This window comes from Pleurodeles waltl, chromosome 7, assembly GCF_031143425.1.
Source record: "Pleurodeles waltl isolate 20211129_DDA chromosome 7, aPleWal1.hap1.20221129, whole genome shotgun sequence".
NCBI classification, from domain to species: Eukaryota; Metazoa; Chordata; class Amphibia; order Caudata; family Salamandridae; genus Pleurodeles; species Pleurodeles waltl.
In genome coordinates, this window is record NC_090446.1 from 167,242,699 (window position 1) to 167,266,992 (window position 24,294).

At 44.3% G+C, this 24,294-nt stretch overlaps 1 protein-coding gene across 4 annotated transcripts in view; it reads left to right on the forward strand.

Moving 5' to 3' along the window:
• SULF2 (sulfatase 2) overlaps positions 1-24,294 on the forward strand; it is a 417,412-nt gene that overhangs the window by 235,759 nt on the left and 157,359 nt on the right. For all 4 annotated transcript variants that reach the window (XM_069243448.1, XM_069243449.1, XM_069243452.1 and 1 more), the window contains exons 6-8: positions 12,214-12,364; positions 14,716-14,891; positions 23,264-23,392. In XM_069243448.1, coding sequence (XP_069099549.1) covers positions 12,214-12,364; positions 14,716-14,891; positions 23,264-23,392 — 456 coding nt within the window. The remainder of the gene's footprint in view (positions 1-12,213; positions 12,365-14,715; positions 14,892-23,263; positions 23,393-24,294) is intronic.

A 24,294-nucleotide genomic window follows, 5' to 3' on the forward strand; every position in this document is an offset into this window, starting at 1 on the left:
CTCAGCACAGACACACTGCTTGCCAGCTTGTGTGTGCTGGTGAGAACAAAACGAGTAAGTCGACACGGCACTCCCCTCAGGGTGCCATGCCAGCCTCTCACTGCCTATGCAGGTATAGATAAGTCACCCCTCTAGTAGGCCTTACAGCCCTAAGGCAGGGAGCACTATACCATAGGTGAGGGCACCAGTGCATGAGCACTGTGCCCCTACAGTGTCTAAGCAATACCTTAGACATTGTAAGTGCAGGGTAGCCATAAGAGTATATGGTCTGGGAGTCTGTTTTACACGAACTCCACAGCACCATAATGGCTACACTGAAAACTGGGAAGTTTGGTATCAAACTTCTCAGCACAATAAATGCACACTGATGCCAGTGTACATTTTATTGTAAACTACACCCCAGAGGGCACCTTAGAGGTGCCCCCTGAAACCTTAACCGACTATCTGTGTAGGCTGACTGGTTCCAGCAGCCTGCCACACTAGAGACATGTTGCTGGCCCCATGGGGAGAGTGCCTTTGTCACTCTGAGGCCAGTAACAAAGCCTGCACTGGGTGGAGATGCTAACACCTCCCCAGGCAGGAGCTGTAACACCTGGCGGTGAGCCTCAAAGGCTCACCCCTTTGTCACAGCACCGCAGGACACTCCAGCTTAGTGGAGTTGCCCGCCCCCTCCGGCCACGGCCCCCACTTTTGGCGGCAAGGCTGGAGGAAACAAAGAAAACAACAAGGAGGAGTCACTGGCCAGTCAGGACAGCCCCTAAGGTGTCCTGAGCTGAGGTGACTCTAACTTTTAGAAATCCTCCATCTTGCAGATGGAGGATTCCCCCAATAGGATTAGGGATGTGACCCCCTCCCCTTGGGAGGAGGCACAAAGAGGGTGTACCCACCCTCAGGGCTAGTAGCCATTGGCTACTAACCCCCCAGACCTAAACACGCCCTTAAATTTAGTATTTAAGGGCTTCCCTGAACCTAAGAATTCAGATTCCTGAAACTACAAGAAGAAGAGGACTGCTGAGCTGAAAAACCCCTGCAGAGGAAGAACAGAAGACACCAACTGCTTTGGCTCCAGACTTACCGGCCTGTCTCCTGTCTTCCAAAGAAACCTGCTCCAGCGACGCTTTCCAAGGGACCAGCGACCTCTGAATCCTCTGAGGACTGCCCTGCTTCGAGAAAGACAAGAAACTCCTGAGGACAGCGGCCCTGCTCCAAAAGAACTGCAACTTTGTTTCAAGTAGCAGATTTAAAGACCCCTGCAACTCCCCGCAAGAAGCTTGAGACTTGCAACACTGCACCCGGCGACCCCGACTCGACTGGTGGAGAAACAACGCTTCAGGGAGGACCCTCCGGCGACTCTACGACTGTGAGTAACCAAAGTTGTCCCCCCTGAGCCCCCACAGCGGCGCCTGCAGAGGGAATCCCGAGGCTCCCCCTGACCGCGACTGCCTGAACTCCCTTTCCCGACGGCTGGAAAAGACTCTGCACCCGCAGCCCCCAGCACCTAAAGAAACGGAACTCCTGTGCAGGAGTGACCCCCAGGAGGCCCTCTCCCTTGCCCAGGTGGTGGCTACCCCGAGGAGCCCCCCCCTTGCCTGCCTGCAACGCTGAAGAGATCCCTTGATCTCTCATTGAAAACCATTACAAACCCGACGCGTGTTTGCACACTGCACCCGGCCACCCCCGCGCTGCTGAGGGTGTACTTTTTGTGCTGACCTGTGTCCCCCCCCGGTGCCCTACAAAACCCCCCTGGTCTGCCCTCCGAAGACGCAGGTACTTACCTGCTGGCACACTGGAACCGGGGCACCCCCTTCTCTCCATTGAAGCCTATGCGTTTTGGGCACCTCTTTGACCTCTGCACCTGACCGGCCCTGAGCTGCTGGTGTGGTAACTTTGGGGTTGCTCTGAACCCCCCAACGGTGGGCTACCTTGGACCAAAGACTGAAACCTGTAAGTGACTTACTTACCTGTGAAAACTAACATTACTTTACCTCCCCCAGGAACTGTGAAAATTGCAGTGTCCACTTTTAAAACAGCTTATTGTGTTTTATGTGAAAAGTATACATGCTAATGAAATGATTCAAAGTTCCTAAAGTACTTACCTGCAATACCTTTCAAATAAGATATTACATGTAAAATTTGAACCTGTGGTTCTTAAAATAAACTAAGAAAAGATATTTTTCTATAACAAAACCTATTGGCTGGATTTGTCTCTGAGTGTGTGTTCCTCATTTATTGCCTGTGTGTATGTACAACAAATGCTTAACACTACTCCTTTGATAAGCCTACTGCTCGACCACACTACCACAAAATAGAGCATTAGTATTATCTCTTTTTGCCACTATCTTACCTCTAAGGGGAACCCTTGGACTCTGTGCATGCTATTCCTTACTTTGAAATAGCACATACAGAGCCAACTTCCTACATTGGTGGATCAGCGGTGGGGTACAAGACTTTGCATTTGCTGGACTACTCAGCCAATACCTGATCACACGACAAATTCCAAAAATTGTCATTAGAACTTGATTTTTTGCATTTTGAAATTTTTCTAAATTCTTAAAAGTCCTGCTAGGGCCTTGTGTTAGTCCCTGTTAGCATTTCTTTTAGAGTTTAAAAGTTTGGTAAAAGTTTGAATTAGATTCTAGAACTAGTTTTTAGATTCTTAAAAAGTATTCCAACTTTTAGAAGCATAATGTCTAGTGCAGAGATGAATGTGGTGGAACTCGACACCACACCTTACCTCCATCTTAAAATGAGGGAGCTAAGGTCACTCTGTAAAATAAAGAAAATAGTAATGGGCCCCAGACCTTCCAAACTACAGCTCCAGGAGCTGTTGGCAGAGTTTGAAAAGGCCAACCCCTCTGAGGATGGCAACTCAGAGGATGATGATAGTGACTTGGAGGGTGATACCCCCCTACCAGTCCTATCTAGGGAAGACAGGGCCTCTCAAGCCCTGACTCCACAAATCATAGTCAGAGATGCTGGTTCCCTCACAGGAGGGACCAACCTCTCTGAAATCACTGAGGATAACTCCAGTGAAGAGGACATCCAGTTATCCAGGATGGCCAAAAGATTGGCTTTGGAAAGACAGATCCTAGCCATAGAAAGGGAAAGACAAGAGATGGGCCTAGGACCCATCAATGGTGGCAGCAACATAAATAGGGTCAGAGATTCTCCTGACATGTTGAAAATCCCTAAAGGGATTGTAACTAAATATGAAGATGGTGATGACATCACCAAATGGTTCACAGCTTTTGAGAGGGCTTGTGTAACCAGAAAAGTGAACAAATCTCACTGGGGTGCTCTCCTTTGGGAAATATTCACAGGAAAGTGTAGGGATAGACTCCTCACACTCTCTGGAAAAGATGCAGAATCTTATGACCTCATGAAGGGTACCCTGATTGAGGGCTTTGGATTCTCCACTGAGGAGTATAGGATTAGATTCAGGGGGGCTCAAAAATCCTCGAGCCAGACCTGGGTTGACTTTGTAGACTACTCAGTAAAAACACTAGATGGTTGGATTCAAGGCAGTGGTGTAAGTAATTATGATGGGCTGTACAATTTATTTGTGAAAGAACACCTGTTAAGTAATTGTTTCAATGACAAACTGCATCAGCATCTGGTAGACCTAGGACCAATTTCTCCCCAAGAATTGGGAAAGAAGGCGGACCATTGGGTCAAGACTAGGGTGTCCAAAACTTCCACAGGGGGTGACCAAAAGAAAGGGGTCACAAAACCTCCCCAGGGGAAGGGTGGTGAGACAGCCAAAAACAAAAATAGTAAAGAGTCTTCTACAGGCCCCCAAAAACCTGCACAGGAGGGTGGGCCCAGAGCCTCTTCACAAAACAATTCTGGGTACAAGGGTAAAAACTTTGATCCCAAAAAGGCCTGGTGTCGTAGCTGTAGTCAGTCTGGACACCAAACTGGAGACAAGGCCTGTCCCAAGAAAGATACCACTTCTAACTCCACTCCAGCTAAAACTGGAATGGCCAGTCTCCAAGTGGGATCAACAGTGTGCCCAGAGCAAATCAGGTGTCACACTGAAGCTACATTAGTCTCTGAGGGTGGGGTGGATTTAGCCACACTGGCTGCCTGGCCCCCTAACATGCAAAAATACAGGCCGCAGCTCTTAATTAATGGGACAAGTGTAGAGGGCCTGAGGGATACAGGTGCCAGTGTCACTATGGTGACAGAGAAACTGGTTTCCCCTGGCTAATACCTGGCTGGACAAACTTATCCAGTCACCAACGCTGACAATCAGACTAAAGTACATCCCATGGCTATGGTAACTTTAGAGTGGGGAGGGGTCAATGGCCTGAAACAGGTGGTGGTCTCCTCAAATATCCCAGTAGACTGTTTGCTTGGAAATGACCTGGAGTCCTCAGCATGGGCTGAGGTAGAACTGAAAACCCATGCAGCCATGCTGGGTATCCCTGAACTGGTGTGTGTCAAGACAAGGGAACAGTGCAAGGCTCAGGGTGAAAAAGTAGAGCTGTTGTCTGGAAGAAAGGCCCAGCCTACCAAGAGGAAAGGAAAGTCAGCTGAGAAACCAGCTGCAACACAGCAAGAAAAAGAGAACCTCTCTTCTCAGGAAGAAGTTCTGCCCTCTGAGGGAACTGAGCCTATGGAGCTGGAACCTTATCAGGTTGAGCTCTTAGGCCCAGGGGGACCCTCAAGGGAAGGGCTGTGTAAGGGGCAAGAAACCTGCCCCTCTCTTGAAGGCCTTAGGCAGCAAGCTGCTGAAGAGTCCAAAGGCAAGAAAAATGGAACACATAGGGTCTATTGGGAAGATGGACTCCTGTACACTGAGGCAAGAGATCCCAAACCTGGTGCCACTAGGAGAGTGGTAGTGCCTCAGGGTTTCAGAGAGTTCATTCTGACCTTAGCCCATGATATTCCCCTTGCTGGGCATTTGGGACAAACCAAGACGTGGGAGAGGTTAGTCAACCACTTCTACTGGCCCAATATGTCCCAGAAGGTTAAGGAGTTTTGCCTCTCCTGCCCCACCTGTCAAGCCAGTGGTAAGACAGGTGGGCATCCAAAGGCCCCCCTCATTCCACTTCCAGTGGTAGGGGTCCCCTTTGAAAGAGTGGGTGTGGACATAGTTGGTCCACTAGAACCTCCCACCCCCTCAGGAAATATGTACATCCTAGTAGTAGTGGATCATGCTACTAGGTATCCTGAAGCTATTCCCCTTAGGTCGACTACTGCCCCTGCAGTAGCCAAGGCCCTCATTGGTATCTTTACCAGAGTGGGCTTCCCTAAGGAGGTGGTGTCTGACAGAGGTACCAACTTCATGTCAGCATACCTAAAACACATGTGGAATGAGTGTGGAGTGACTTATAAATTCACTACAACATATCATCCACAAACTAATGGCCTTGTTGAGAGATTCAACAAGACATTAAAGGGCATGATCATGGGGCTCCCAGAAAAACTCAAAAGGAGATGGGATGTCCTCCTGCCATGTCTGCTTTTCGCTTACAGAGAGGTGCCTCAGAAGGGAGTAGGATTCTCACCCTTTGAACTTCTGTTTGGCCACCCTGTAAGGGGACCACTTGCTCTTGTTAAAGAAGGCTGGGAGAGACCTCTTCATGAGCCTAAACAAGACATAGTGGACTATGTACTTGGCCTTCGCTCAAGGATGGCAGAGTACATGGAAAAGGCAAGCAAAAACCTTGAGGCCAGCCAACAGCTCCAGAAGTGTTGGTATGACCAAAAGGCTGCACTGGTTGAATTTCAACCAGGGCAGAAAGTATGGGTTTTGGAGCCTGTGGCTCCCAGGGCACTTCAGGACAAATGGAGTGGCCCTTACCCAATCCTGGAAAAGAAGAGTCAGGTCACCTACCTGGTGGACCTAGGCACAAGCAGGAGCCCAAGCGGGTGATCCATGTAAACCGCCTAAAACTCTTCCATGACAGGGCTGATGTAAATCTGTTGATGGTAACAGATGAGGACCAGGAAGCTGAGAGTGAACCTCTCCCTGATCTCCTCTCATCAGACCCTAAAGATGGCTCAGTGGATGGAGTGATCTACTCAGACACCCTCTCTAGCCAACAGCAGTCTGACTGTAGGAAGGTCCTGCAGCAGTTTGCTGAACTCTTTTCCCTAACCCCTGGTCAGACACACCTGTGTACCCATGATGTGGACACAGGAGACAGCATGCCTGTCAAAAACAAAATATTTAGACAGTCTGACCAAGTTAAGGAAAGCATCAAGGTGGAAGTCCACAAGATGCTGGAATTGGGAGTAATTGAGTACTCTGACAGCCCCTGGGCTAGCCCAGTGGTCTTAGTCCCCAAACCTCACACCAAAGAAGGAAAGAGAGAGATGAGGTTTTGTGTGGACTACAGAGGTCTCAACTCTGTCACCAAGACAGATGCTCATCCCATTCCTAGAGCTGATGAGCTAATAGACAAATTAGGGGCTGCCAAATTCGTAAGTACCTTTGACTTAACAGCAGGGTACTGGCAAATCAGAATGGCCCCTGGAGCAAAAGAAAAGACAGCATTCTCCACACCTGATGGGCATTATCAGTTTACTGTTATGCCCTTTGGTTTAAAGAATGCCCCTGCCACCTTCCAAAGGTTGGTGAATCAAGTCCTTGCTGGGTTGGAATCCTTTAGTGCAGCTTATCTTGACGATATTGCTGTCTTCAGCTCCACCTGGCAGGATCACCTGGTCCACCTGAAGAAGGTTTTGAAGGCCCTGCAATCTGCAGGCCTCTCTATCAAGGCATCCAAATGCCAGATAGGGCAGGGAACTGTGGTTTACTTGGGACACCTTGTAGGTGGAGGCCAATTTCAGCCACTCCAGCCTAAGATCCAGACTATTCTGTACTGGGCAGCTCCAAAAACCCAGACTCAAGTCAGGGCATTCCTTGGCTTGACTGGGTACTATAGGAGGTTTGTGAAGGGATATGGATCCATTGTGACAGCCCTCACAGAACTCACCTCCAAGAAAATGCCCAAGAAAGTAAACTGGACTGTAGAATGCCAATAGGCCTTTGACACCCTGAAACAAGCTATGTGCACAGCACCAGTTCTAAAAGCTCCAGATTACTCCAAGCAGTTCATTGTGCAGACAGATGCCTCTGAACATGGGATTGGGGCAGTTTTGTCCCAAACAAATGATGATGGCCTTGACCAACCTGTTGCTTTCATTAGCAGGAGGTTACTCCCCAGGGAGCAGCGTTGGAGTGCCATTGAGAGGGAGGCCTTTGCTGTGGTTTGGTCCCTGAAGAAGCTGAGACCATACCTTTTTGGTACTCACTTCCTAGTTCAAACTTACCACAGACCTCTCAGATGGCTGATGCAAATGAAAGGTGAAAATCCAAAACTGTTGAGGTGGTCCATCTCCCTACAGGGAATGGACTTTATAGTGGAACACAGACCTGGGACTGCCCATGCCAATGCAGATGGCCTTTCCAGGTTCTTCCACTTAGAAAATGAAGACTCTCTTGGGAAAGGTTAGTCTCATCCTCTTTCATTTGGGGGGGGTTGTGTAAGGAAATGCCTCCTTGGCATGGTTACCCCCTGACTTTTTGCCTTTGCTGATGCTATGTTTTGAATTGAAAGTGTGCTGAGGCCTGCTAACCAGGCCCCAGCACCAGTGTTCTTTCCCTAACCTGTACTTTTGATTCCACAATTAGCACACCCTGGCATCCAGATAAGTCCCTTGTAAGTGGTACCCCTGGTACCAAGGGCCCTGATGCCAAGGAAGGTCTCTAAGGGCTGCAGCATGTCTTATGCCACCCTGGAGACCCCTCACTCAGCACAGACACACTGCTTGCCAGCTTGTGTGTGCTGGTGAGAACAAAACGAGTAAGTCGACACGGCACTCCCCTCAGGGTGCCATGCCAGCCTCTCACTGCCTATGCAGGTATAGATAAGTCACCCCTCTAGTAGGCCTTACAGCCCTAAGGCAGGGTGCACTATACCATAGGTGAGGGCACCAGTGCATGAGCACTGTGCCCCTACAGTGTCTAAGCAATACCTTAGACATTGTAAGTGCAGGGTAGCCATAAGAGTATATGGTCTGGGAGTCTGTTTTACACGAACTCCACAGCACCATAATGGCTACACTGAAAACTGGGAAGTTTGGTATCAAACTTCTCAGCACAATAAATGCACACTGATGCCAGTGTACATTTTATTGTAAACTACACCCCAGAGGGCACCTTAGAGGTGCCCCCTGAAACCTTAACCGACTATCTGTGTAGGCTGACTGGTTCCAGCAGCCTGCCACACTAGAGACATGTTGCTGGCCCCATGGGGAGAGTGCCTTTGTCACTCTGAGGCCAGTAACAAAGCCTGCACTGGGTGGAGCTAACACCTCCCCCAGGCAGGAGCTGTAACACCTGGCGGTGAGCCTCAAAGGCTCACCCCTTTGTCACAGCACCGCAGGACACTCCAGCTTAGTGGAGTTGCCCGCCCCCTCCGGCCACGGCCCCCACTTTTGGCGGCAAGGCTGGAGGAAACAAAGAAAACAACAAGGAGGAGTCACTGGCCAGTCAGGACAGCCCCTAAGGTGTCCTGAGCTGAGGTGACTCTAACTTTTAGAAATCCTCCATCTTGCAGATGGAGGATTCCCCCAATAGGATTAGGGATGTGACCCCCTCCCCTTGGGAGGAGGCACAAAGAGGGTGTACCCACCCTCAGGGCTAGTAGCCATTGGCTACTAACCCCCCAGACCTAAACACGCCCTTAAATTTAGTATTTAAGGGCTTCCCTGAACCTAAGAATTCAGATTCCTGAAACTACAAGAAGAAGAGGACTGCTGAGCTGAAAAACCCCTGCAGAGGAAGAACAGAAGACACCAACTGCTTTGGCTCCAGACTTACCGGCCTGTCTCCTGCCTTCCAAAGAAACCTGCTCCAGCGACGCTTTCCAAGGGACCAGCGACCTCTGAATCCTCTGAGGACTGCCCTGCTTCGAGAAAGACAAGAAACTCCCGAGGACAGCGGCCCTGCTCCAAAAGAACTGCAACTTTGTTTCAAGTAGCAGATTTAAAGACCCCTGCAACTCCCCGCAAGAAGCGTGAGACTTGCAACACTGCACCCGGCGACCCCGACTCGACTGGTGGAGAAACAACGCTGGCGGCGACTCTACGACTGTGAGTAACCAAAGTTGTCCCCTCTGAGCCCCCACAGCGACGCCTGCAGAGGGAATCCCGAGGCTCCCCCTGACCGCGACTGCCTGAACTCCCTTTCCCGACGGCTGGAAAAGACTCTGCACCCGCAGCCCCCAGCACCTAAAGAAACGGAACTCCTGTGCTGGAGTGACCCCCAGGAGGCCCTCTCCCTTGCCCAGGTGGTGGCTACCCCGAGGAGCCTCCCCCTTGCCTGCCTGCAACGCTGAAGAGATCCCTTGATCTCTCATTGAAAACCATTACAAACCCGACGCGTGTTTGCACACTGCACCCGGCCGCCCCCGCGCTGCTGAGGGTGTACTTTTTGTGCTGACCTGTGTCCCCCCCGGTGCCCCACAAAACCCCCCTGGTCTGCCCTCCGAAGACGCGGGTACTTACCTGCTGGCAGACTGGAACCGGGGCACCCCCTTCTCTCCATTGAAGCCTATGCGTTTTGGGCACCTCTTTGACCTCTGCACCTGACCGGCCCTGAGCTGCTGGTGTGGTAACTTTGGGGTTGCTCTGAACCCCCCAACGGTGGGCTACCTTGGACCAAAAACTGAAACCTGTAAGTGACTTACTTACCTGTGAAAACTAACATTACTTTACCTCCCCCAGGAACTGTGAAAATTGCTCTGTGTCCACTTTTAAAACAGCTTATTGTGTTTTATGTGAAAAGTATACATGCTAATGAAATGATTCAAAGTTCCTAAAGTACTTACCTGCAATACCTTTCAAATAAGATATTACATGTAAAATTTGAACCTGTGGTTCTTAAAATAAACTAAGAAAAGATATTTTTCTATAACAAAACCTATTGGCTGGATTTGTCTCTGAGTGTGTGTTCCTCATTTATTGCCTGTGTGTATGTACAACAAATGCTTAACACTACTCCTTTGATAAGCCTACTGCTCGACCACACTACCACAAAATAGAGCATTAGTATTATCTCTTTTTGCCACTATCTTACCTCTAAGGGGAACCCTTGGACTCTGTGCATGCTATTCCTTACTTTGAAATAGCACATACAGAGCCAACTTCCTACATGTAGGTACTGTCATTGGCAGCGCTGGCAGTGCCAATGGGTGGTACAAGCTGAGGTGGCTTCTGACGAGGGTCCTGGCACTTATGCTCTTACAAACTAAGCACTGGTTGAATTAAAGTATTTATCTCGTAGGTAAAGGTTACAAGAATGATAACAGTTCCCAACCACAGATCAGATGGGGGAGATCTTAGCTACAAGGTAACATGTGTTATGCACATCCTTAAGGAATCTGCCCTCATAAATCTTACAAAATCAGGGTGCCCTTCTCTAGTTGCCCTGATACCTTTTTCGGGGAATAGGTTAGATCTGAGGTGAGTAACTTTGGAAATGGCGGACTGGCGACATGCCGGATTGTCAGGATAACTGCTGGCAATGAAAATTGATACAATTTCAATTTAGTTGGTCCATCAATTAAAAACAATATTTAGAATTCTTAGTCATCAGTTTTCCTAACTTCCATGGGTAAGTTTTTTAGAATTTTCAGAATTCATAAACATGCCCCAGAAAGTGCCTGAAAATCTGCAATAAAAACTGGGTACTAAGCATAGTTCTGGGGGAAAAAATGAGTTCCACATGCTACCATTTCTCTGTCTGTAATGTTGCATTGAGTACAATAGTATGAGAAACTTGATTTCAACTCTGTTCCTTTGTTTTGTCTGAGAGTAAAATATTTTTCCCAAAAGAATTACAGCTGCTTAGTCATTTTTAGCGCTTTCCTTATTCATTTCATCCTATGAAAGGATTTTACTCTGCCCTTGAACGAAGAAAATCGAAGAATGTTTTGAGAGTAGTAATTAATTGCAAAAAGGTTTCTGAATATCCACAAAAAAGGAAAGTAAGTATGCATATGTTTCACAGAATTCATGCCTTAAAATTCTTACTCCCTACCCTTGCTAAACGTTGTGAGGCCAACTTATAAAGGAGAAATGCAGTTTTATGAGTCGCTTAAGTCTGAAAAAGCTCTTAACTTACTTCTGTTCTTATTTATTGCAATTCACGAAGTGTTGCAAGTTTGTTTGAAACATATTGAAAATTATCTTAAGAAAATGAATGGCTTGAAGAAGTTTGCATAAATGATGCTGTCATAAATTCATTCAACAAAACATAATGCTTTATAAAATACCCAGGTTAAAGCTATAACATATAATTGTCATACATGACATGTGGGTTGTGCCTGGAAACTTGTTGTCAGCACCTCCACCTGGGACCACAGTCATGATCAAATAAGATGCCGCAACATATTTCCAAGGACGCATGCTAGTCAGGTCCAAATATGAATATGCACAAACACACACAGGACTCATTAATAAACATATGGCCCACAACAGAAATATCAACATGTGTGCAGTCCCTGGAAATGAACATGAACATGTCTTCCAAGCCTAGAAAATGCATGGATGCACATGCGACAGCATGATGCATCTTTCTTGGCCTTTATTACAAGTGGCCTGACAAGTCTGATGAGGATGGGAACATGAGTCACTGGCACTATCACAATTATAGGGAACCACTGCAGGGCCGCGGTGTTTCACTCACCTGGCAATTTCACTCACTGCAAGTTGGCACAGTCTGTGGCAGAAATATTAGTGGAAAACATGTGGGCATGAAAAAGTGTGATTCCCGTCTGTCAGTCCCAAAAATGTCAGATTCCCTGCTTATCCTCACAGGACATACTAGGATTTATGAAAACGGTAACTCGGGCGAAGGGGGCGTGGGGGTGGATTAAGGGTGAGGTACCACTCCACTGGTAAGAGGGCCCTTGTGCTGATACCTTTATCCATTGTCACTGTTACTGGTACAAGCGTGCATATTTATTGCTTGCAGAATTACTTTCATTCTTGCAATTTCTATATGACAGATTAAATATATTTCTGTATATTAAAAAAGAAACTCGAGCCTTGCAGTTTACCTCTAGTGACAGAGAAATCAAAGCATAAAATACTTTTAAAATGCGATTGGACTGCAATTTTCCCAAGCGCTGAATGTCGCCTTTTAATTTATTGTACATATCAAGTAGTGTTTATCATTTTTCCCTTTCTACGCAGCACTCCAAGTTATAACTATGCTCCGAACCCCGACAAGCATTGGATAATGAGGTACACGGGGGCCATGAAACCGATTCACATGGAGTTTACCAACATGCTGCAAAGGAAACGCCTACAGACGCTAATGTCTGTCGATTACTCAATGGAGAGGGTAGGTATGATGGCCTCAGTGGCCAAATACAATATATTGGAGTGCCGCCATTTTAAGTGTTCTAAGAAATCCTTTTCACCTCTCGCAGCCAAAATTAACATTATTGCCTTTGCCTGCTTCTCAGACCTGGCAGCATTTCAGATTTGTTGGTAATTATGGCCAATATACAAAGAAACATAATGTTATTAGTTTAAATTGCAATACCACGCCACAGAGTCAAGTGGGCACAATCATTTGGTCGGCAGAATAAAGTTTAGTATATCAAAGTAAGAATTAAGAGAAAAACAAAGCAGAAACATATTTTTCTCGTCATTTAAGGCATCCGAGGACCCATTAAAGAGTTTGCAAATTATAAGTAAGAGAAGGCTTGATGCCACCTGACTTGGAAGTGGATGCTTAAGGCGGAGACTGATGTCTGAGACTCAGATCCAAATTCCACTTTTGTTTTGCTGCGTACTTCTTGAACCCTCCAAGAAAAAGCAAAAGAGGAAGGCCAAAAGCACCAGGCGCCGAGGCCTTGAGGCTGACTGCATCTAAATGGGTTACGCCTGTAGCCAGACTGAAAGAAAAGCTCAGGACAGAGAGGGCTGGAGAATCCTGGTTGGTGGCATATACACCAAGTGAGGTAGTAGGTATAAGTAAGTATGCCTTTCTCAGTTTGCTCGTTTTCATATTTTCTTAGGTAAAAATATGATCCTGACATATAGGCTTCATTACAAGGGGCCTTGTAATTCAGATGGGGCCAGAAATGGGAGTTGCCAGCCCTGTCATGATTAGAAGCTCTGCAGGTTTAACCATTAACCGTGGATCCAGTGTGTTTCACCCCATGATTTTGGCATGACTCTGTGGAACTAAAGGTTCTATGGTGTCTCTGGCCACAGTTATTCATGTCCTTAAAGTCCATGCCTAGTACTTCTGGGCCCAGAGACGCTGGACCTGAAGACTTGTCAACAGCTGCAGGTACTGCAGACATCTGTTGCGCTCGGCTCCCATGAGTCCTTAGATTTCAACGTGGAGGAGCATGAAAGGCTCCCTTCACATGAAGAAAAAGAAACGCTTCCCTCCTGCCACTCCTGCACCCATACCTTCCAGTGCCATGCAGAAAACCACCCAAACTCTGATTTAGCTAACAATGCCCTTGATTCCTAGTTTGGTATGAAATTCACCCCAACTAATACATTCTGAAAGACTCAAACAGATGTTCACTTGTGTCCTTTGTTTTCAGTTGTACTTCTGAAATACTTCCCAGTGTTGTACAACACCATTTGCGTCCCATCAAAGTTTCTGAGCCCTCCTTATTGCCAAAGATTCTAATCAGGTATATGCCAACTCTCCGTACCATCATTAGAAAAACTTGAAATCACTTTCCTCTATCTTCTTTGGTTTTCAAATTCACCCACAATGCATAACCTGAACTGCAAAATACCCCCCCTTTCATTTAATCCTTGATTATGTACTTGTTTATGCTTGATCTAGGGGTCAGAGAGTGTGAAATCTGTTACTGCATAATTAGGATCCACTGAATTGAGTGCATGAAGGGCTGTAGCATCCCCAAATATCAGATGATTGCCTCCTGGATTTTCCAGATTTGAGGGCTTTGCAGAATATTATCCATTTGACCAGGCATGTTCAAAGGACCAGGATAGCTGGATCCATGCCAGGATAAGCTTAATTTACATTCATTGTATGTAGATGAGTATTATGATGATAACCCAAACATCTGACATTAATCTGGACTCCTTGGAGCTACACAGAATACCTGTGCATGGGATAACTACACCTAAAATCATAAAAATAATCATTTCAGGAATCACGAACACAGCCTTTTGTGTAATCCTTGTTGCTGCTAGCTAAGATCCCTATTTGTGTTGGGGTATTAGTTTTTCACAAAAAGTAAGGTAATTGAGATCACCCTTTCGATAATCACAGATTGAATGTATGTTTGTACTTTTATCGAATGTTCATGTTTTCCCACAATTTGTCACCACCTTTTTCCTAGATTATTGCCCTCTCTGATTTTCCTGACATATCAAATAAAGTAATTGAAAAGGGATGTTGTTTTCTGAAGGTGTGAAAAAATGTTAATCTTTCTTCCTCCTGTAAGCATGAAATATCACTGCACTGCTTAGAAATGGCAAATGCCATATTTTCTTATGTCTGACATGCACCTCCATGAACCAACCCTTAAAAGTAGATAGCTGTCCGGTGTAGGATAAGAAAGGAGAGGGCACCCCAAATGTATGTAAAGTCCTATACTATAAAGCAGGTATACGATTTTAACTTGTGCATTTCTAATGTAGACACTGTATGGAGACTCGTGATTAATTCAATTTATCTTTGATATTTTTCAGCTCTATAACACATTGGTTGAGACTGGTGAATTGGAAAATACCTATATAATTTACACTGCAGATCATGGATACCACATTGGGCAATTTGGACTGGTGAAAGGAAAATCTATGCCGTATGAGTTTGATATCAGAGTTCCGTTCTATGTTCGAGGACCTAATGTGGAAGCAGGGGCCCTGTAAGTTCATTTTGAAATCTATGAATTCCTCAATCTTTGCACTAAGCTATTACATGAATAACTCGATGCAGCGAACACATTGTACCTATTTTTCTGATTACACTTTAGTGCTGACGCCACTATTCACCTGCAAAAAAAAGGAATTACATAGCTACTACTGCTCATGGTGGATCTATGACACCGTAGTGCCCGCTGCAAATGCCACAAACTGTGTGAAGAGTGGAACACTGACTACTGCTTAGTGACAGATGACTCAATTTTTAATTCCTATTCTTTTGAAATTTCTTACCAAAGAAAATTTACAGTGATATGCTGTTCGAGATCTATTTATGCATTATAGTGTATTTATTTATTGCACTGTTGGAGTCATTTACAGGGATACAGGAATCTTTCTAAGTGTTACAACACATTATAAAACACTAATAAACGTCGATAGTAGCTTGCATTACACAGTTTAAAGTTTTAGTTTGCATCAAATGTCAAGCTGTAAATTGATCTGCCAATTTCTGTGTGATTCTAAAAACATTCTTTGTCCCTGCAAACTGCTGCAGGACAGAAAATACACAACAAGTAACTATTAAGACCAACTTTCTTAATTTATCAGAATATCAAACCAACCATATGCACATCACAAAATCTCGCTTGTGACAAGGAAGCACTAAAATGATGTACAAAAAAGCTGTGAAGCTTGCAAGGGTAGATCTTGATTAAGCATTGGGATAACATCTATCTTCTAAGCGGGAAATTAAGTTATATTTAGCTAATAAATAACCTATACCTTTTAATACATTTTGCTGAACAGTATTCCAGCTCGGCTGCGTTTGAGGAGAGGAAGAGGCAACACAGTTTGTCTGAACCTTATTTACAATCCTATTTCAAATCAGGGAAAATTGATCAATAAAGTATTGATTTAGCCCTGAACAAATCTTACAAAAGTGCTGAGTGGGCTGTAGATGAACAGATTTAACACAATGCCCAACTGCACTAAATAATGCATGAGATTGATTTGCCACTTGATTTATTTATTTAGTGTAGGTACACTCCAAAGTTTTCTCCGTTCATGGCTTCCGTATAATCATGTTACAAATGGCAATTCTACTCCTCTAAGTTCTCAGAATCCTATCTTTTATTGTAAATTTGTATTTGATGAGGTGTTAGCGTTTTACATAAAGCAAATACAAATTAATTCATTCAGACAATACGTCTAGGTTAACCTGCAAACCTGTGCCATTATCACCGTTTCCGTGGACACACACAGTCAGTGCCTACTTTTGCATGGGAGAGACTGCAAAGTATTGTTCCACAGTGGCAGGTTCTCATTTGCTCTGTGAGTTTGTGTCTATGGCCACGACAACCCATCGGTGCGCCAAAAAGCTCCCATCAGAGTGTATGTAGCCCTGCTGCCCATTTCATAACAGAAGCTTTGACTACAGAAGGTGAAAGAACACACAGTGCGCTTTTGCTCAAGGGGTACAGTTTTGGTAACGCAGCTCTGGAAATAGCATTTTTTCTTGATGTGATACGTGCTGTTCCTGTTTCTCTCCCCACAGTCCTACGCACCCCTCTCACAATCATCCCCTAGATTTATTGTCAAAGGCCTTACCTGTAGCTGTGACTTTGTACATTACATGACCTGTCAGAGTTTAATTTGATTTAAAATATTTGTCGTACGTATAACATAGCCCACTTGACTAGTGTGTTTTTTTTCTGCTTTGTGAAGTCTCTCAGCCCCCTCTCCCTATCACTTTGGCCTGTAACATGTGACTAACTCTCCCCACTGGCTATGGGAAGAACCATTCAGGAAGAAATCTCCCTAGGTGACCTTCAGCCTCTGATCAATGCCTCATTCACCTACTTTTCACTCTTTCACAAGGGTCCAGGGAGGGAAAGTGAGTCCACTACAAGCATTCCGAGCACCAGAAACACTGCTGTCTTTCCTACCTAGTACCTTGTTGGGAGGTCAGTTCTCCTAGCCCTGCAGGAATTTCAGTGCCCAGCGTTTCTGCTATGCTGCCTCTCCAGCATTGTACACCAATGCCCGCTGTTTAACTAAAAGCTGTCATTTGGGCCATAGTTGTGCTGGACACCCATGTGACTCTTTCGGCTATGGCCTTGTCTGCATCAGCAAGTGCACCTTTGGTTTAAGAAGAAGAAGGAAGGTGCTGGGAGCGGGTGAGGTTGCAGGTGAATTTGCCATCACACCATGTCACGCTTCTTCTTGTTACAGCGTGTGATGGCCCCTCCTCCGGTTTTGGCTTGCCTTTCATCCCAACCGCGATCCTTTCTAGACAGTCACGCAGGGTGCCAATAACTCTTGCGTTCATGGCGGCCGTGGCTCTTTGAAATGACTTGCTTATGTCAGCTGTTTTACTTTTCAGTTTTCAATTTATGTGGCAAGAAAAGTGCAGTTGGGAATTTAGAACGTTAATAGTTCTAACTCGAGCAAACGCAAGACCCATTGCATTGCAAATGCTTCTTTAAGCATTGTTTGTGGTTGTGAATAATAGAGAATATTGTAACCCTCCATTTAATATGACAGACAAGCTTTAAGTGTGCTTGCAGATGGGTTGAGGGCACATGTGCTGACAGTCTCTATGTTGGCTTTTACAAAGAATATTGATGAGGTCATAGAAAGGAGATGCATCACAGGGGCTCTTATTGTTGACGCTTATGTTTTTGGGCCAAAAAATAGGGTGAACTTCTTAGACATACAGTCAATGATTAAGTTGATGTCTTTTCAAGCTGGGAAAAGTTGTTTATCTTGAGGGTTAGACTTCCCCTAGTTTGCTACCAGGTCTCGTGTTCCTGTTTCTTCAAGGGTTGAGCTCAGGGCTCCTACCACCATTTCAAGGGTTAATCCTCCTTTGCACCGATGAAGCTGTCTTGACTATCAAATGTTGACCTCTCAGGATCTGCTGCCATTCTTGCCTCTTGTAGGGGGTTGAATTTCAGCCTTCACCAGGTTTTGAGAGATATTGTTTCCAATGCCTGGGTGTTGACAGTGGTCCCCAACTGTCATATCCTTGAGTTCTCCAGTGTCTGCTGGGAATTAGGTGTGCAGTTGACATCTTGCCTTGCTCATTTAAACAAGAAGCAAGCACTTCAGCAGACCACTTTTGGATATGGCCGTCTCTACAGGGTCACCCCCAAACAATTTACTTTTAACCGCTACCATTTTGATTAATTTGTTTTTAGTTGGGCTTAAGACTGTGCATTTTACGTCAGAGCTAAGGTGCTTGATTTCTTTGCTCTAAATATCGTAGATATGGTCTGACCTAATTGACATATTTAATTTACTTATAAGTCCCTAGTAAAATGGTACTACATATACCCAGAGTCTGTAAATTAAATTTTTATAGTGGGCCTGCAAGTGTAATCATGCCACCCACCTAAGTAGCCTTGTAAACATGTCTCAGGCCCGCCATTGCAGCCTGTGTGTGCAGTTTTAAACCACCATTTTGAACCTAGGTAATTAAACATTTTGCCGGGCTCAAACCTGCCTTAATACATATAAGACTCTCCTAGGATAGGCCATAAACAGTACACAGGGTAGGGTGCAATGTATTTAAAAAGTAGGACATATAATTTTAAGCTTTATATGTCCAGGTAGTGAAAAAATCTTTCATGTGTTTTTCACTACTGCAAGGCCTGCTTCTCCAATAGGATAACATTGGAATTACATCATTACATTTACTAAACAGTACAAGCAAACAGTTCATGTTTGGTGTCTTTGCAATTGTCATGATAAAGCTTTTTGTGGTAAAGATGCATATTGGATTACAATTTTGAACATGCCACTTTTAGAAATTTGGCATTTTCGTACCCTAGCTATTTAGTGCTTGCAGTCTGTCCCTGCTCCTCGCAGCCCCTTCCAATGCAAAAAAAACTCCTTGTGCTAGACTTTGATGGTAGCTCTTTCATCTGGACTAACCTAGTCCCTGTATCCAGCCCACGCTTTATCGCTGAATTTGGGACTAACACCTGGTCTCACACGACCAGATGTCCATGAGTGGCGCTTTGTGCTTTTTGGTACTATTTTCACTTATATCTTTGAAATTGCAAATCTCCAGTTCTACTAATTGGATTTTTGGTTGTAGTATCACTTTATTATATTTTGCTCTATTGTTCTAAGTTGGTGGGATTTTTCCTTTCTTTTTTTATAAGAAGCGTGGTATTTTTCTGTGTTGTGTTTTCACTTTATTACTGTTTGAAGTCCTGCATAAATACACATTAACTCTAAGCTAAGCCTGGGTGCTCTGTGCCAAGCTACCAGAGGGGGCGTAGCACAGGGTAGTTTGAGATTTGCTTGTGACTTCACTCTAACAAGGATTGTGGTTGCTGCTTGAGGAGGATTTCTCCCCCTCAACCAGTAACCCAATTTCTTACTCATTTTGGCAATCATACTAGTTCTCCAGGTATAGTGTGGAACAGAAGTTTTCACTCTCTCCTGTGTTCTCTAGCTGTGAGGGGATTTTTGACCTATCAGTAACCTCGTATGTTTCATGCTTTAGAATTTTAGGTGGATTCTGAATCTGAGGAAACCCCTAACTAACTCCATGTCAGCATATGAACTTTATAGAAGCTCAGTTTTACACCTGTTTGCAGGACATGTTTCTATCCCAGACATGATCTATACAGTTGAGATGTCATGTGAGAAACCTTCTGAGGTAGGATAGCCTCTAACCAACTTGATGCTGTGGACTCTAGGGATCATGTGACTTTGTGATTTCTTGGGCCAGCATGTCCTGAACTGTTGTTATCCTCTATTTGGGGGATTAAGGGTCCGATTCTGATTGTTCCAGCCTTAAGCTCGCCCTCAGTTGATGGTTAAAATCTGAACTGCAGTGTGGAGCTTTGCCCTCCTTGCCCTGTTGTTTTGACCTCCAATGCTAGAAGCAGGGACTGGGCAAGTAATGCTAGACATGTCCTTGGCCCAGAGACTGTGGTCTCTATTGGATACTGCTGTGTCATATCACTGGAGAGAAAGGAGAGCAGACCTTTCTAGTCAAGACAGATAACTGAGTAATCACATCTTAATTGGTCATCAGTGGTGCACCAGGTCTCTGACCTTGGCACTGGTCACCCAAGAGATCTGCTCTTTCCTCTTTGAGGGCTCCATATCCCAAAGTTAGATAATGCACATGAAGATAATTGAGTCAAGTGTTCCAACTTCCACAGACTGTGTTCTGCATCCTCATGTCTTCCCAGAATGTTCAGGATAATAGGGACTTTCTGTCTGGCCCTATTCACATGCAGCGTGTACACTCTGCTTCCTGCTCTCAAATCCAAACACCAAGGGATAACAAGATAAGGGGAGAAAGGCAGGCCAATATTTAATTTAGGATCCAAAGGGTGCCTAGACAGCTATAAACTGCCCATTCCCTCCATAGACACTCGGAGGCAAACATGACTTGGTTTCGGATATCCTAAGGTTACGTTTTCTGTGTCCACCGTCACTGGGTGCATACTTCTAGCCAATCTCTTGACATACAAGTCATCTGTGGGATCCCTAGTTTTGCAGTACAGAGTATATCTATATTGTAGGTGGCTGCCTCATCATGTCCATCAAAAGCGTGTCTCTCTTGGATATTGGTAGGGCTGTTACACGGACTTCACCTAATCTTTTGTACACCTTATTGGCAGAATGTTTCCTCTGCCTCCATTCAGGCCTCTTCCATCAGTGCCGCAATGACTTCTGCTGATTCATCTGCTCTTTCCACTTCTTGATTTTCCATCACTATTGCCCCCTGCTTGTCCGTGTCGTCTGGGTTTTTTGTTGGCCTTTGTGCTGCACTAAATGTGTTTCCAGTGTGCATTGTACTCATTGGCTCCTTGTTTTGTTTCTCAAAGGCACTTGCTGTTTTCTTTGCCATGTCTTCACGATTAAGGACTGTGACAAGGAAGATGGAGGAGACTTTTTACTATTAAACTTCATGAGTCTCGTCACAGCCCTCTGATGCCCCCACCCTTCCTTTTGGGGTTAGGTGCCATCTGAGCTACAGGCAAGGATTTACTCGGATTTATAGGAAGTATGGGAGAAGCCTTTAATAGGATTTAATAGGATATTCCATGGAATTGAAGGGTTTAAGTTTGCTAGATTCCCATCATGGGTGGGTTGTCGTCACATATAGGTACTGTGACAGCAAAGAGTAGGACTTGGAGTAATGGTTAGTAATCCGGGTAATCATCACCACACTGTAAATTTACTTTAACGAACACTGATGTTGTGACGCTGTGAAAATGAGTCACAGAGAATTGCACATTTTCAGAGCTAAGAGCATTTTAGGAAATGTATACATAGCATGACGACGAATTTAAAGCATTTTTCACAGTGTGTTATTTTTTATACAGAAGTCAGCATTGTTCAGTTACATGTGCCCCTAGAGCCTCATTTTGTTGCAGAATTCTTACACAAAATAAGACTCTTTGTTAATAGTGTGGCTCAAATCAGGCAAATATATCTATTAAATAGTTGATATTTGTGGCTAATATTCTGTTTGTCAAACGCATGGTCAAAGTTCATTTTCATGATGTAGTCAGCATGACATGGATCCACTGCAAGCAAGATAAATATTAACCCCACTCTCCAGGCAGCCATACTTGGAGTGCAGTGAGACCCTCCCAGGCTTGTGTCTCGGCCTCACTCCACTGTTTGCACTAATAAAAGCTATGCTTCTGGTTTGTGTTCACTTTCTTTCTGGTCTTTGTGTGTACATAGAAAACAGCGTTAGTCTCATAGCTCTACTACTGAAAAAGTACTCCAAAAATGACATGGGATTTTTTTAAACATTCCCGTACCCCGCTGTGCAATTTTACATTTTGTTTTCTCTTTTTCCAGCTGGAAAAACGTTTCCTTCTGGAGAAACTCATCCTGTATATGACATATAATTTAGGGGGCATCCCATTCCTCTTCCTATCATCGAAGGAAATTTGCTCCAGTCATTTGCAGAAGCAAAGCTCCAACCACTTTACAGAGTGGGAAAGAATTGACAATGAGTTTGTGAATGGCCACAAATGCACACGTTTGTTGGCACCCGCATACTCTCACACCATGCCTTGAGCCGCCCACTTCCCGTTACCTCCTTGGTGTAACTATGGTGTCGTTGTGCGTAAGACGTTAAACTGTGTAGTAGTAAAAGCATTTAAATCTGCATGGTGTTCTTTTATGGTGTGTATAAATGGAGACACGTTTAGCTGTAAATGTAAGCCCACGTCCAAAAATAGTTTTGTGAAATGGGTTCACAATGTTTTGCAAAATAGCATAACAATGCCCAAGATATTGCAAACCCTTAAAATATTAGCTATATTCAGGGTCACTAGAATTATGCGGCAGAGGAGGGTCAAATTATGCGGCAAGGTGGAGTGACATGTGGCAAGAAAAGGCAAACTACGCATCATTATGTGGCAAATTTTGTGATAGTATTACTTCACTGTTTTGTCATTTTTAAACTGCGGACCACTGCTTGGGCTTTAGTTCGACCTCATTAGCATTAGTTTAACACCCAATGACTGCAACAAGCTACAGAAAGGGCCTTTTCAATGGGCCTTCCAGTGTGCACCAACATGTGTCATTGTGTGTTTAGTAACTTTTGAACCATTTGAGATAAAAACCAAATAGTTTTTTGGTGAAATCTGCAAATTATGCAGCAGATGGTGTATTATGTGGCAATGCGGCAAACTTACAGCTATGCGACATTAGCCGTGGCTGCACAATCATAATGTCAGTGGCCCTGGTTATCTGGCTATACTGAACTCTTACCCCTCCTGTTCATTAATGATAGTGAACCGGGTGGAGAAGTGCAAGAACATAGGCTTATTTAGGCGATCATGGTTCAACCCAAAGATAAATCATGCTGCTTTCAAATCTTTGTTTGGAATCTCTGATCTGACAGGACCAATATTATGAATTCCCTCTTCATTCTCCCACATAATAAATTGCTAGTGTTTGTTGCTCAGATCTATAATCCAGTCATGTGATTAGGTCAAATGGCTCTGGACTAGGTTGCTGGTCAGATTACCATCTTAAGAAATATCATCAGGCACAAATATTGTGTCCGAAATATAGTTAACAAAAATGTATTTAGACTTTCTGTTAACTCCAGTAAAGCAATACTTGTGTAAACAATATTTAGTTCAGACGATATTCTGATAGCGATATTCTGGTATCATATCATTGGACTATCTTCAATACTTCCCTGTCTTGGTGAGATGGGGAAACACGGTGAGATGGGAAGGTGTGAGTGGGATGAGAAACAGTAAGGAGGGCTTATTCAAATGAAAGGGTGTTTTCAAAAAGCTAAAATTTACTGAACTCTGAAAATATTATCAACATACTCCCAACTTAAATCTGTACATTTTCTGTGTTTTTTTAGGAATCCTCACATTGTGTTAAATATTGATCTTGCCCCTACTATGCTGGACATTGCTGGCTTGGATATTCCTGCTGACATGGATGGTAAATCGATTCTAAAACTACTCGACACAGAAAGACCAGTCAACAGGTAGTTGACCATCAAATAACTTGTAAATGAAGATGCCGGTTACTGTAAAATGCTGGGAAGAAGGGCATTTTTAGAGCACATCACAGATCCGTCGATAACTGTGATGTTGATTTGCCTCTGCATTGCCTATATACTCTGAATTTGTCTAGGCATATATCAAATTCTATCTGTATCACATGGGAGCCTGCATTTCCTCTGATTTCCGTATTTTAGAGATGTGTAATGCCTATTGTCTGAGCCACCTTCAAAGGTAAAGGCAGGTCTCAGAGCATAATCACAGCTTCAGTTTAAACAACATTAATGAGAACCAGTTTTGGTCTTTTGATCTGCTTTTTCTAAAATTAACAGATATTTATCGTAACGTTTATTTTTTGCATGCTGTTGGTCATACCTGGAAAGACAGCATTTCTCCCCATGTTTCTACACATTCTGGGCCACAGCATGTTTTTAATCTGGCTTATATTACACTCATTCTGATATAGTTTCGCAACAAATTACTAAATGCTTTTCAGTATGTTTAATTTTGCACTACATATTCTACTTTTAGTCTTCATGCCTGCAATCTTTCTATCTCTTTCATGTGAGAGACCTTGCAGTTTATGGGAAGGCTTGTGGTTTGACCATGTATTATAAGGAATAAAATATCTTCAGAAGTTTGTTAAAAAGCAAATCACCTCAAAGTTTCAAATAGTCCATTGCTTAACACATAACTCTCAGTATGATTGAACTTCACTTACGTGTTGAATACATTCCTGCTATTCTTCTTCACTACTCAAGTGAGTAGGTTATATTCTGGATAGAAGAAAATCATATGAGTGAAAGCACTTCAGAACAATGAATTGCTTAAAAGGCGTAAGAGGTCTTATTTGGGTAGATATAGTTGCCACCTAAAATGTCAAATT